Source organism: Aptenodytes patagonicus, chromosome W (genome assembly GCF_965638725.1).
Source record: "Aptenodytes patagonicus chromosome W, bAptPat1.pri.cur, whole genome shotgun sequence".
NCBI lineage: Eukaryota > Metazoa > Chordata > Aves > Sphenisciformes > Spheniscidae > Aptenodytes > Aptenodytes patagonicus.
The window spans coordinates 45,002,094-45,015,557 of record NC_134981.1 but is presented as its reverse complement, the minus strand read 5'-3'; the positions used below and the strand labels follow the sequence as shown (position 1 = coordinate 45,015,557).

The window sequence follows — 13,464 nt, the reverse complement described above, 5'->3', positions numbered from 1 at the left end:
GAATCAGGGTTAAGTAATAATTCCAATTTGGAAGTCCAGGGAAATCTTGAAATCTGGTTGTGGGCTAATATTTTAAGTATACGTGCTTATTTTAGTCATAAGGAACAATTCCATGAAGCAAGAAAAAGTTCAGTGGAAAGAGAGATTAAGCTAATTTGTAGGTTAAAAAAAAAAAAATCAGCCTCAACTTTTAAAAATATATTTTTTACAAATTGTGTTCATAACACATCTTATTAAGAGTAGAGGAATAAAATACTTAAAAGCACAACACTTGAATGACTGAACATTGCTCTAACTTACCCAAGCCCAAACCAGTTGAAATCAGCAGTGTAGAATTTTTTTCACTGACAGTTAAGTAGTTTAGTCAGTTTTCCTTTCTGTTCTTAACCAGGATTATAGAAAATAAATATTCATTATCAAATTTTCCTTTTAGATAAATGAATTGGTGGATGCCCGTGATGTCAGCATTGGAGCCTGGTTTGAAGCTCATATAGAAAATGTTACTCGAGCAACAAAAGGACATAAGAATGGTAAAGCTCAAGTAAAGAGTGGCAATTCTTACAAAAGGACTAATGGAAACTTACGTCAAGATCGTTCTAGAGAGAATGCAAATTATTTGGACAGTACACCATCCACATCTTACTCAGACTGCATGGACACTGATGAAGAAGCTATTTATCATATCAAGTATGATGAGTAAGTGCTTCTGATATTATTTTGAGGACATCATATGTTATGATTTGGCGTGTATAAACAAAGAATTTTGTTGAAGAAACTTGGAATCAAAAAGAGCAAGTTCAATATTGCAACCAAGGAAAGAAATATTGAAAAGCCATAATGTCTTTCAGTCAGATATAATGAACATCCTGAGAGTAATGAGGTTTTTTTTCTTTTTTTCACAAGTTCCTGTGAAGTATTAACTTTATGAAACTCAGAATCCCTATCTCTAAGGAAAGGAAACTACGCACTAGATTTTTCTGTACTTGTTTTTCTATGCAAAATATAAGTTAATATTTTCTGTAAAAACTACTCTGCTCATATTCAGTTCCTTCCATTGAAGTCTAAACAAGTGTTTCATGGGAGCAAATTCCGGTGCTTGAATTGTTTAAATTTTGTTTTAAAAGTAATATTTATGCATGAGATGACAGGTCTGCCTTTCATGTAGAGAATCTGGTGACTGGGAACATAAAATCAGTTCTGAGCTGGAGTGAGGGTACAAAGGGATTTTTTATTTTTATTTTTTAAATCTGTGGTACAAGCAAATTTCAGAACCTACGACAGATGTGCTAGAGTAGAGGTTTTGTGCCGTAAACTCAGTGGGATTTGCAGGGATTTCTCATCACCAGCTTCTGCACTGATGCATTCACATAAATTGGATCCTAGTTTTTTTAATTATGCCTTAATTTGCTGAAGCAGCTAACTAAGCTTCTAAACCAATGGCATCAATGAGTATTTTTTATTACAGAGAACAACAAAAATATCGCACTTTGGCATGTGAGATTAAAGGTAAAGGAACATACGTTTACTTTACACAGAAGCATATTCAGTATTAGTTTTGTTGAGGATAAATTCAATTCAAGTTTTCAAAATAGTTTTTTAAGTATTGATTTCAAGTTTTGTTGTTTTTAATAATTACAATTTAAACCGGTTTTGCTAGGGAAAAAGCGAGACTTAAGCTGAACATCTTTTAGCTGCTCTTGGCAATACTAGATACAACTTTTCTTTGTATACTTACCTTGGAGGATAATATAGCTTTTGTCGAACGTGGAGTTCAAATGCAGTTTATATCTGCAACCATCAATTTTTTTATCTGCAGATATGTTTGTCCACGCACAAAAAAATTAGATAGCTACAGTGTTGAAAGCAAAAATTTACTTTAAAAGTTATTGAAATACTTAAATTCAGAACTTTCTCACAACTTTAGTCACCCAGTATCATTACAGTTGGACTAGATGATCGTTGCAGGTCCCTTTCAACTGAACTATTCTAAAAAAAAAAAAAAAAAGTCTCTAAAATAATAGATATGCATCATGGCATGCTTTCAAAGACCTGGTTCTAAGATTGGTTAAATTGTGTAACATCACAGAAGTATTTAATTGAGCAAAGGGCAAAAATTTGAGAGCATGCGTTTGTAATTATTGGAGTTAAATTATGTTCTTCTTTTGTAGATAGTGTCATTTTATGTGAGTTAGAGATTCGAGGGAGAAGCCACCTGTGAAGTAGAAAGTATAGTCAAGCTAATCTGACTTGCATAGATGTACCTATGCTTACAAAACATCAATTTTACTTCACGTGTACCTTAAGATGTAGCATTTCCAGTAGATGCAGACAGTCATCTTAGTCTTCCTATAACACGATCTGTCACAGGTTTGTGTTCTTAGCCAGTGACCACGTTATTGGGTATATTGGGTTTGCGTGGCAAGGTTTTGGTAGCAGGGGGGCTACAGGGGTGGCTTCTGTGAGAAGCTGCTAGAAGCTTCCCCTATGTCCAATAGAGCCAATGCCAGCCGGCTCCAAGACGGACCTGCTGCTGGCCAAGGCCGAGCCAATCGGCGATGGTGGTAGCGCCTCTGTGATAACATATTTAAGAAGTGGGGGGGAACAACCTGCGCAATGGCAACAGCAACAGCAGCTGGGAGAGAGGAGTGAGAATATGTGAGAGAAACAGCTCTGCAGACACCAAGGTCAGTGAAGAAGGAGGGGGAGGAGGTGCTCCAGGCACCAGAGCAGAGATTCCCCTGCAGCCCATGGTGAAGACCATGGTGAGGCAGGTTGTCCCCCTGCAGCCCACGGAGATTAACAGTGGAGCAGATATCCACTTGCAGCCCATGGAGGACCCCATGCCGGAGCACGTGGATGCCCGAAGGAGGTTGCGACCCCGTGGGAAGTCCTTGCTGGAGCAGGCTCCTGGCAGGACTTGTGGCCCCATGGAGAGAGGAGCCCACGCTGGAGCAGATTTCCTGGCAGGACTTGTGACCCCACGGGGGACCCACGCTGGAGCAGTCTGTTCCTGAAGGACTGCACCCTGTGGAAGGGACCCACGCTGGAGCAGTTCGTGAAGAACTGTAGCCCGTGGGAAGGACCCACATTGGAGAAGTTTGTGGAGGACTGTCTCCCATGGGAGGGACCCCCCCACGCTGGAGCAGGGGAAGAGTGTGAGGAGTCCTCCCCCTGAGGAGGAAGGAGTGGCAGAAACAACGTGTGATGAACTGACCGCAACCCCCATTTCCCATCCCCCTGCACCACTCGGGGGGAGGAGGTAGAGGATTCGGGAGTAAAGTTGAGCCCGGGAAGAAGGGAGGGGTGGGGGGAAGGTGTTTTAAGATTTGGTTTTTATTTCTCATTACCCTACTCTGATTTGATTGGTAATAAATTAAACTAATTTCCCCAACTGGAGTCTATTTTGCCCGTGACGGTAGTTGCTGAGTGATCTCCCTGTCCTTATCTCGCCCCACGACCCTTTCGTTATATTTTCTCTCCCCTGTCCAGCTGAGGAGGAGAGTGATAGAGCAGCTTTGGTGGGCACCTGGCGTCCAGCCAGGGTCAACCCACCACAAAACATTATGTCTTATCTAATTTTGCTTACATCATGGTCATTTACTTGAATAGCCTGAAATGTTAGAAGTTTGAGCTTGCAGGGAGAAAAGTTATTTTAAAACTTTCTAGCAAGCAAGATCTATGCATTTATCAGCTAATAGAGACTTCGGGAAAAGTTAACGGCCTACATATGACAAAACACAAAGTGTCACAAATGATACCTTGTATTTACCTTTCAACATCCCACTTCTTTGTTCTTTGAGCGGTAGTTAACATGCACATTCACATGGTGGGTGGTTGTGCATGCACTCATAACGCTGGCTTCAGACATTAGTCTTTTTGCCTTTTTGGTATTTGTAGAGCACACATATCAAACACAAGGGAGGAAGAATATACATGGATAAATAGGGTAGTATGTACTGTGCATCCTTCAGTTCTCAGTTCCAGATGTTCTTATCCTATTTGCCATCCCTTCGTGCTTGTTCTTTGAGGTTCATATTCTACTATTAGTTCCTATTTCTTCTGTGCATGGTTGCTGTTCCTGGATGCTTAGGTTTGGGCTAGGCCGTGTGACACCAATCCACTTTGACAGCGTTTTCTTACCAAACCTTTTCTTACTGTGTTCTTCATTGAAGTAGCTCATTTCTCCTTCCTTCTGTCTCCTACAGCGGATGATTTCACCCTGGCTGAAGGGCTTTAAGCTCCTTGTCCACAACAGGAACATTCCTGCCAGAGATGGAAGCAGTTGCTTTTTCTGCTTTGGGAAACTGCATGTCTCTGACAAGCAACCTGCAGATGGAGACCATAAGCCTGGTGCCCATAAAGCCATGAAAATGTCTTTCTTACATTATGGAGAAGACTATGGGGTTTGCCTCTGACACAGATTGACAGCTGCTCAGATCCTCACTGAGATCATCTCAGTATCTAGACTGGTTCTCCTTCACTGCCTGTTTTATTATCCAGTCTAGAAAAACTGTCCACCAAGAAGGCTACAGCTGAAGGACAAGTCTGTTGTAATGTTTTGAGATGGGGTTGGGAACGTGGAGTAGACCTACGCTTTGTTTCTGAGACTTCGTGTTACAGCAAAGATCATTTGATACCCAGCTGTTGTGGCAGGTCCAGTCTGACAATGCATACACACAAAAAGGGGGCAGGGGAAAATCAAACATTCATTTTCTTTCTGTTTACATCTGGAACTGACTACTCAGTGATGTTTATTCAGGAGATACTGGAAAGCTATTCACCCTTGATCTCAACACGAAGCCCTCCACTGTCATAGATCTAGTTCTTTAGACCAAGCTTCCTAGTACAGGTCTATTTCTCCTAGCTGTCTTCAAACCCCAGAGATCCCACAGGTCTCCACTTAAATGGAGATCTAGAGCTGTTTGGTTTTGGGTTGTTTTTTTTTTCTTCCAGTTGTCCCATTAGTATTGACACTGGTCAATTCAAGAGCAAGTTGAATGTCGTCCGACGTAATATATCTCGCACCTCTGTAGTCAAGAACCTTAATCAGCTTTATTTATACTGGAGCATGATTGTGTTTTTTCGGGGGGGGGGGGGGAAGATCATGCTAAGAGGTCCTACCAACCTCCTTGTAGGTATTAAAAGGCTGCCGCTGTAGGTATTATTAGCTGCCGCCACCACCACCATCCCCCCACCAAGCTTTTCCTTCGCCTGACTGAACAAGCCCAGTCCCCCAGCCTCTCCTCACAGAGCACATCTTGACGGCCATCTTGCCAGCCCTCCACTGGGCTAACACCAGCTTGTCAGCATCTTCCTTGCATTGAGGGATCTAAACCAGACATAATATTCTAGATATGATCTAAGTGCCGAGTAAAGGGAAATAGTCACTTCCCTCAATCTATTGCCTATGCTCCTGTTGACACAGCCCAGGATGCTGTTGGCCTTCTTTGCTGCCAGGGCACACTGCTGGCTCATGTTCAGCTTGCTGTCTACCAGGACCCCCAGGTCCTTTTCTGCAGAGCTGCTACCCAGCCAGTCACTCCACAGCCTGTATTGTCACAGGGGTATAGTGGGTTGACCCTGGCCAGCAGCCAAGTACCCACACAGCCGCTCGCTCACTCCCCTCTCCCGCAGGATGGGGAGAAAGTAGAAGGAAGGCGAGAAAACTTGTGCATCAAGATACAGTTTAAAAGGCGAAGCAAAAGCTGCACGTGCAAGCCAAGCAAAAAGAGAAATTCATTCACTAATTCCCATCAGCAGGCAGATATCCAGCCACTTCTTGGAAAGCAGGGCCTCAGCACACATAACGGTTGCTTGGGAAGACAAACGTTGTAACCACAAACGTCCCCCCCTTCCTCCTCTTTCCCTGAGCTTTTATTGCTGAGCACGACGTCACGTGGCATGGAACATCCTTTTGGTCAGTTCAGGTCAGCTGTCCTAGCAGTGTCTCCTCCCAACTGCTTGCACACACCCAGCCTACTTGCTGTGGGGGCAGAGTGAGAAACAGAAGGCCTTGATGCTGCGCAATTACTGCATGTAACTTCTGTTGTCTCTTGAGGATCACCATAGGATTTTAAAAGAAAGTCAATAAATAAGAAAACACCTTTACTAACCATAGTTGTACCTAGCAATATTTTTTTATTCAGGTTTTACTGACATGGATTCTTTAGTGAAAGTGAGAAAACTGAAAATTTTACAGTATTTTCTTAGTTCTTGAGCCTTTTTAAGAGTGTTTTTTTCTCTTGTATTAGCTTGATTTATATAGCCCTGCATATTCCCATTTTCTGCTACCTTAGTTACATACTCATCTTGTATGAGCATTTAGGTTTTAATTTAACATTGTGGTCATTCATATAAATAACATGTTTAAATATAGGATGAAGTTTGACACGGAGTAAGTAGCACTACCTAAATTCAATCTATTTTCTCTATGCTTATTTTGGTTTGTTGCTTAGGACAAGTAAAAGGGAAGGAAAGAAAGAGTCTAGATGTTGGGGGTCATGAGATGGAAAATATACTGGTTTTTTTGTGGAATTACAGTATTAGATATATCTGAGGTCAGAAGTTTACTATATAAGTACAATTTATTCCTTACATGATGTAATGAGGAACAGCATTATAGTGCTTAATGTGCTTAGACATGATTCCAAAAGTGTGAGTTAGACTCAATCTCAAAGGCTTGTGACAAATGGTGTTCCAGTTATAAAAAAGTATCTGGATGTTCAATCTGTGATGTTGGGTATGGACAAATATGAATGCTAGCTGCTTCTCTCCTGTGTCCCATTGAATATAAATATTGGTGTGCCTTAGCCTATTGAAAGGATTCCTTAGACCAGGCTTAAGGTGAGTGGTAACAACTGTAAAAGCCTCTGCACCTGGTAGTCTTAATAATGAGACTTCTTGCATGTCAGGCAGAAATTGTGAGACCTAGAGGGGGAAGATATATTCAGTTGACACACTTTTTGCCCTCATATCTATAAAGTTAGAGCACCCCATTACTAAAAGTTGTAGAATAAATAGAGAGATGGAGAAGTCAGTGTGTTTTTTGCAGTACATAAGAACATCCTTGGTTTTTATCCTTGATCCAGCTTCTAGACAACAGAGGTATTGATTTAGACTAAAACCAGATTAATGTCTTGATTATTCAAGTAGACTGGCTTTTTAATTTCATGAGGCGAATGGTTAAAAGGTTACATGTGGGGTTTTTTCCAAAGAAAATATTACAGTTAAACTTTCCTCAAACCATGTCACTTTGAATTTTTCCTTTTTTGTAAATCGGGAACTTTTTTCTTAAATTAATAATACTATCTGAGATCAGATGCATATCTGTGCTGGAAGAGAGGAAGGTAAAAAATGACTGTAACTTCTCATATAATGACTTCAGGACTAACTTGGCATCCAGAGAAAAGCATGGAGTAATAAGGATGAATATTGTTCATTTACAGTTCTCCTGTGGTCTGGAAGTTCAGAAGTCAAGCACAAATGAGTGAAGAGAAGGGCTCCCAAGCGTGCTTTGTTTTTGTTAAGTTTATTAAGAAACTCCTGGAAGACATGTAGTTCAGAGCTGATGGAAGAGTTGTAAAAAAGAAATTCACTTTCAAAAGCCTGATTGTTTGGTAGTTGGATGTTCCATTCTAGAATTTGCATGATTTCTAGGATTTTTTTTCTGTGGCCATCTGAAAAATAATTCATTTCAGAAGAAATTGTCCCCACAATAGACCTTCAGATATGCACTTGGAAGCAGCATCCATTAGAGAGGTATGTAAAAGACCTCTTGAAGCATCAAGCATCTTGTGAAAACATGAAGTCAAATCTTCTTTACATCTACACATGGAACCAGAAAACTGGATTCTGAGAGGGAAAGTTTCACCCATTTTTAAGCTATCTGTTCCTCCAAAGGAACGTTTCTCAACTTAAGTCTCTGAGCAGGCAGTAACAGAAGAAACTCAGTGATAACTACTTGCTTTTTTCTTTTCTGGAGAGTAGCTATTTTCTCTTCTGTCTATAAAATGGGATATTTTGGGTGCCTGGTTTTGATACATGATCTTATTCTATTCGTGCTGCCCAACAATCTTCTTTCTTTAGATTCTTTTCATTGGATGCATCTCAGAACAGAGATGGAATAGCTGTTAAGGATAAAAATGCTAGAAGTGCATCAGTAATACATCGTGAAAGATTCTTTTCAGAGTTCTTACTGGGATAAGAAAGATGGCACAGAACTGAATCTGGGACAACACAACTCTTAGTGTTGAATAACTCTTATGTACCAGAAATGCTATAAATCACACTTGTTTAAATCATTTGCCTGATAATGACATCAGAATCTTCTCAGTGTATATTGGTTATCTTTCTAGCCACACATATATACTGTTTACAGTTAGTTTTCAGTAGATTTTTCTACTGTGTGCATAAACTATATTTCTACTTTGTTTTTATCTATCATCTTCTTTAGTATTCTGAAGTTTAAGTCCTGTTTCAATTTTGGAGTTAAACTAAACTGGTTCTCCCTCCACTATATGCTACTTTCTCTTTTTCCATGATTCTTCAAATAAATTTCTGCAAAAAGTTTTATTGCAAGATAGGGGCTAAGTCCAATCAGTATATTAAACTCATCTGTTTTAGTTTTTGGAAGTCTGTTGGACTATAATGCTATGTCATTATCTAGGCTCTGCAATAAAAAAGAAATTATCTTACAGTTGCTTTATGCATCATTTTTATTACCTGTAGATGAATTTGTTTTATTGCTTCTGTGCATATTTTAATTCAGTTATTATTTTGATTATCACATAGCTGTAGAATAGTTGTTCTTTTGAAGGAAAACTGCAAGACAAAAGGTAAACACAAAAAACAAGTTAAAAAAAAGTTTTACAAACCATGAAAAGTTATGTCCCATGAGACTGTCATTTGAATAGCAGCTCTATCGCAAACACCTCTCTTACGACATTATTATTTGTATCCTACAGTTTGATAAATTAGAAAGGAGCAGTAAATGGTGGGGAAAACCACTTTTTTGCTTTAGCTTTGTTATTAAGGATAGATGTGTTAATTATTGGGCCATTGGTTTATATAAAGATACAGACACATTTAAACTATTGTGGTTCCTGGTATGGTGTGGTGTGGTGTGGTTCCCACCCCCCCAAATAAACTTGAATAATGTTTCAACAAATTCAAGCCAAATTCTGTGTAGCTGTCCAGTAGAAGGCAAACAATACTAGAGACAGAGTATTAGTTCTCAGTTTTTTCCCTAACTCATCTATGCAGTAACAAACCAGGGTGTAAGATTTAATGGAAGATATCTAAAGCCAAAACCCACTTAGTTAAAAGAGAATATTTCAATTCATGTCAGTGGACCTTGAATCAACTGTTGAAGAGTAGACATATGACTTTGTCAGAGCCCTCACATTTAAGCTGCTATCAACAGCAGAAATTTCTTTATGCAACAATGAAGTAAGCTACAATGTATATTTTTTCGAAGACCTTTGAATTATCTTGTTCACTACAGATAGGCATGTTGGAAAGTCACTGAGTCATACTTTCCTTAATAAGATTAGAGTTTTGCCATTATGGTCTAACAAACTATGCTATTTGTTATAGGACTTTAATACTATAAAGCATGTGTGTGCTTGTTAAAATTCCCAGAAATAAATAAATGATGGGGAATTAATTTAAGATTTATCATCTGTATTAATATTTCTTAAAAAGAAACAGTGTTTTTAATAGCAGTTGTCTCCAGGTGCTTTCTTTTCATCTTTTAAACCTGTGCTGTGACCTGATTAAAACATCTAGTTTAAAAGCTAGTACTATTTTTATGGTGGAAGTCTCTTTTTACTGTGTAGCATCAGAAATGAACTTAACTAGAATTGATGGGGGAAGGGGATACCAACAGGAGAGCTGAAGGTAAGCCAAGGGTTGGCATGACATCGCCTGAGGGTAGCAATGCTAGTGGGAACATTTATGCTGCTCCTGGGAGCACTGAGGGCTCAGGAGCACAGCTTGTACACCAACACACACGGTATGAGAAACAAACAGGATGAACTGGAAGCATTGGTCAGTTCCCAGAGCCATGATATCATTGGTATTAGTGAGACTTGGTGGAACAAGTCCTACAATTGGAGTGCTGGGATGGAGGGCTATAGGCTGTTCAGGAGGGATAGACAGGGCAGGCGAGGTAGAGGTGTCGCATTATATGTAAGGGAGAGGTTTGACTGTACAGCCCTTACAGTTAGCAGTGATGTGGTTGAGAGCCTCTGGGTGAGGATTAGGGGGATGGAAAACAAAGGAGATGTTGTAGTGGGTGTCTACTACCGATTGCCCAGCCAGGATGATAGCACTGATGAGTTATTCTATAGGCAATTAGGAGAAATTTCAGGATCAGTAGCCCTTGTCCTTATGGGAGATTCCAACTTCCCAGGCATCAACAGGGAATACCATACTGCTGTGACGAGCAGGTCTGGGAAATTCCTGGAGTTTGTGGAAGATAATTTCTTGTCACAAGTACTCAGTGAGCCAACTAAGAAAGCTGCTCTCCTAGACTTGCTATTTGTGAATAGAGAAGGACTCGTGGGGGATGTGATGGTAGGTGGCTGTCTTGGCCACAGTGATCACAAAATGGTTGAGTTGAAAATTTTCAGTGTAATGAGAAAAAAGGTCAGCAGAGTTGCTACCCTGGACTTCAGGAGAGCAAACTTTAAGCTATTCAGGGAGCTACTTAGCGGTGTCCCCTGGGAATCTGCTTTTGAGGGCTAAGGAGTCCACGAGTGCTGGTCAGTCTTTAAGAACCACCTTTTAGAAGCACAGGAGCAGGCAATTCCACTGTGTCAAAAGTCAAGCAAGCGGGGCAGAAGACCAGCTTGGCTGAAGAGGGAACTCCTCTTGGAACTCAGGCAGAAAAAGAAATGGTATGATCTCTGGAAGCGAGGTCAGGCTTTGCAGGAAGATTACAGAGCTGTGGTTCATATATGCAGGGAGAAAACACGAAAGGCCAAAGCTTGATTAGAGTTGAAACTTGCCAGTGTTGTGTCAGACAAGAAGAAAGGCTTTTTTAAGTACGTTAATAGCAAGAGGAGGTCTAAGGAAAACATTGGACCGATACTTGTTGAAGATGGTCACCTGACTAATAGGGATGAAGAAAAAGCGGAGGCATTCAATGCTTTTTTTGCCTCAGTCTTTAATAATACTGATAGACTTTGGTCTGCCCGGTCCCCTGAGTCGGAGGACCATGAGTGTGGGAACAGTGACTTTCCATTTGTGGACACTGAAATTGTAAGGGACCAGTTGTATCAGCTGAATGTTCACAAGTCCATGGGGCCTGATGGGATTCATCCCAGAGTACTGAAGGAGCTAGCAGATGTTATGGCAGGACCCTTCTCGATCATCTACCTTGGGAGTCTGGGGAGGTCCCTGCTGACTGGAAGCTAGCCAACGTTATTCCAATTTACAAGACGGGCGTGAGGGAAGACCCAGGAAACTACAGACCTGTTAGTCTAACCTCAGTACCTGGAAAAATTATGGAGAAGATCATACTGGGTGCTACTGAAAGGCATTTAAAGAATAATGCAATCCTCAGGCACAGTCAACATGGGTTCACAAATGGAAAGTCCTGCCTAACTAATTTGATATCCTTCTATTATAAGGTCACCCACCTAGTGGATGAAGGGAAGGCGGTGGCTGTAGTTTTTCTGGATTTTAGTAAGTCTTTTGATACTGTCCCTCACAGCATCCTTCTGGACAAGTTGTCCAACTGTGAGATGAGCAGGTACACGCTGTGCTGGGTGAAGAACTGCCTGAATGACAGGGCTCAAAGGGTTGTAGTGCATGGGGCTACATCTGGCTGCGACCGGTCACCAGCGGTGTTCCTCAGGGCTCAATTCTAGGGCCAGTTCTGTTCAATATTTTTATCAATAATCTGGATGCAGGAGTTGAATGCACCATTAGCAAGTTTGCTGACGATACCAAACTGGGAGGTGCTGTTGACTCTCTTGACTGACAAGAGGCCTTGCAGAGGGATCTCGATAGATTGGAGCATTGGGATATGATTAATGGGATGAAATTTAACAAGAACAAATGCTGGATTCTGCACTTGGGACAGAGTAATGCCAGGCACAAGTATAAATTGGGAGAGGAGTGGCTGGAGAGCAGCCCTGCAGAAAGGGATCTGGGGGTGCTGGTCGACAGCAGGCTCAATAGGAGTCAGCAGTGTGCCCTGGCAGCCAAGAGGGCAAACCGCATCCTGGGGGGCATCAAACACAGTATAACCAGCCGGTCAAAAGAGGTGATTATCCTGCTGTATTTAGCCTTGGTGTGGCCTCGCAATGAGTATTGTGTGCAGTTCTGGGCCCCACAGTTTAAGAAGGATGTGAAGGTCCTTGAATGCATCCAGAGGAGGGCAACAAAGGTGGTGAAAGGGCTGGAAGGCATGTCCTATGAGGAGCAGCCAAGGACTCTGGGTTTGTCTAGTTGGGAGAGAAGGAGGCTGAGGGGCGACCTCACTGCTCTCTACAGCTTCCTGAGGAGGGGAAGTGGAGAGGGAGGTGATGATCTCTTCTCCCTGGTATCCTATGACAGGACGCGTGGGAATGGTTCAAAGTCACACTAGGGGAGGTTTAGACTGGACATGCAGAGAGGAAATGAGAAAGGCAAAAGCCCAGCTAGAACACAATCTGGCCACTGTCGTTAAAGACAACAAAAAAAGTTTTTACAAATATATTAATGACAAGAAGAGAGCCAAGGAGAATCTCCATCCCTTATTGGATGCGGGGGGGAACATTGTCACCGAGGATGAGGAAAAGGCTGAGGTACTCAATGCCTTCTTTGCCTCAGTCTTTAACAGGCAGACCAGTTATCCTCAGGGTACTTGGCCCCCTGAGCTGGAAGACAGGGACGGCGAGCAGGATGAACCCCCCGTAATCCAAGAGGAAGCAGTCAATGACCTGCTACGCCACCTGGACGCTCACAAGTCTATGGGGCTGGATGGGATCCACCCGAGAGTGCTGAGGGAGCTGGCGGAGGAGCTCGCCAAGCCACTCTCCATCATTTATCAGCATTCCTGGTTAACGGGGGAGGTCCCGGACGACTGGAGGCTTGCCAATGTGACGCCCATCCACAAGAAGGGCGGGAAGGAGGATCCGGGGAACTCCAGGCCTGTCAGCCTGACCTCAGTGCCGGGGAAGATTATGGAGCGGTTCATCTTGAGGGCGCTCACAAGGCATGAGCGGGACAACCAGGGGATCAGGCCCAGCCAGCACGAGTTCATGAGAGGCAGGTCCTGCTTGACCAACCTGATCTCCTTCTATGACCAGGTGACCCTCCTAGTGGATGAGGGAAAGGCTGTGGATGTGGTCTACCTGGACTTCAGTAAGGCCTTTCACACCGTCTCCCACAGCATTCTCCTAGAGAAGCTGGCGGCTCACGGCTTAGACAGGTGTACTCTGCGCTGGGTAAAAAACTGGCTGGATGGTCGGGCCC

At 42.2% G+C, this 13,464-nt stretch overlaps 1 protein-coding gene across 3 annotated transcripts in view; it reads left to right on the top strand.

The window, feature by feature from the left end:
- LOC143172009 (E3 ubiquitin-protein ligase UHRF2-like) overlaps positions 1-13,464 on the top strand; it is a 148,342-nt gene that overhangs the window by 75,183 nt on the left and 59,695 nt on the right. For all 3 annotated transcript variants that reach the window (XM_076361220.1, XM_076361221.1, XM_076361219.1), the window contains exon 3: positions 434-696. In XM_076361220.1, the coding sequence (XP_076217335.1) occupies positions 434-696 (263 nt within the window). The remainder of the gene's footprint in view (positions 1-433; positions 697-13,464) is intronic.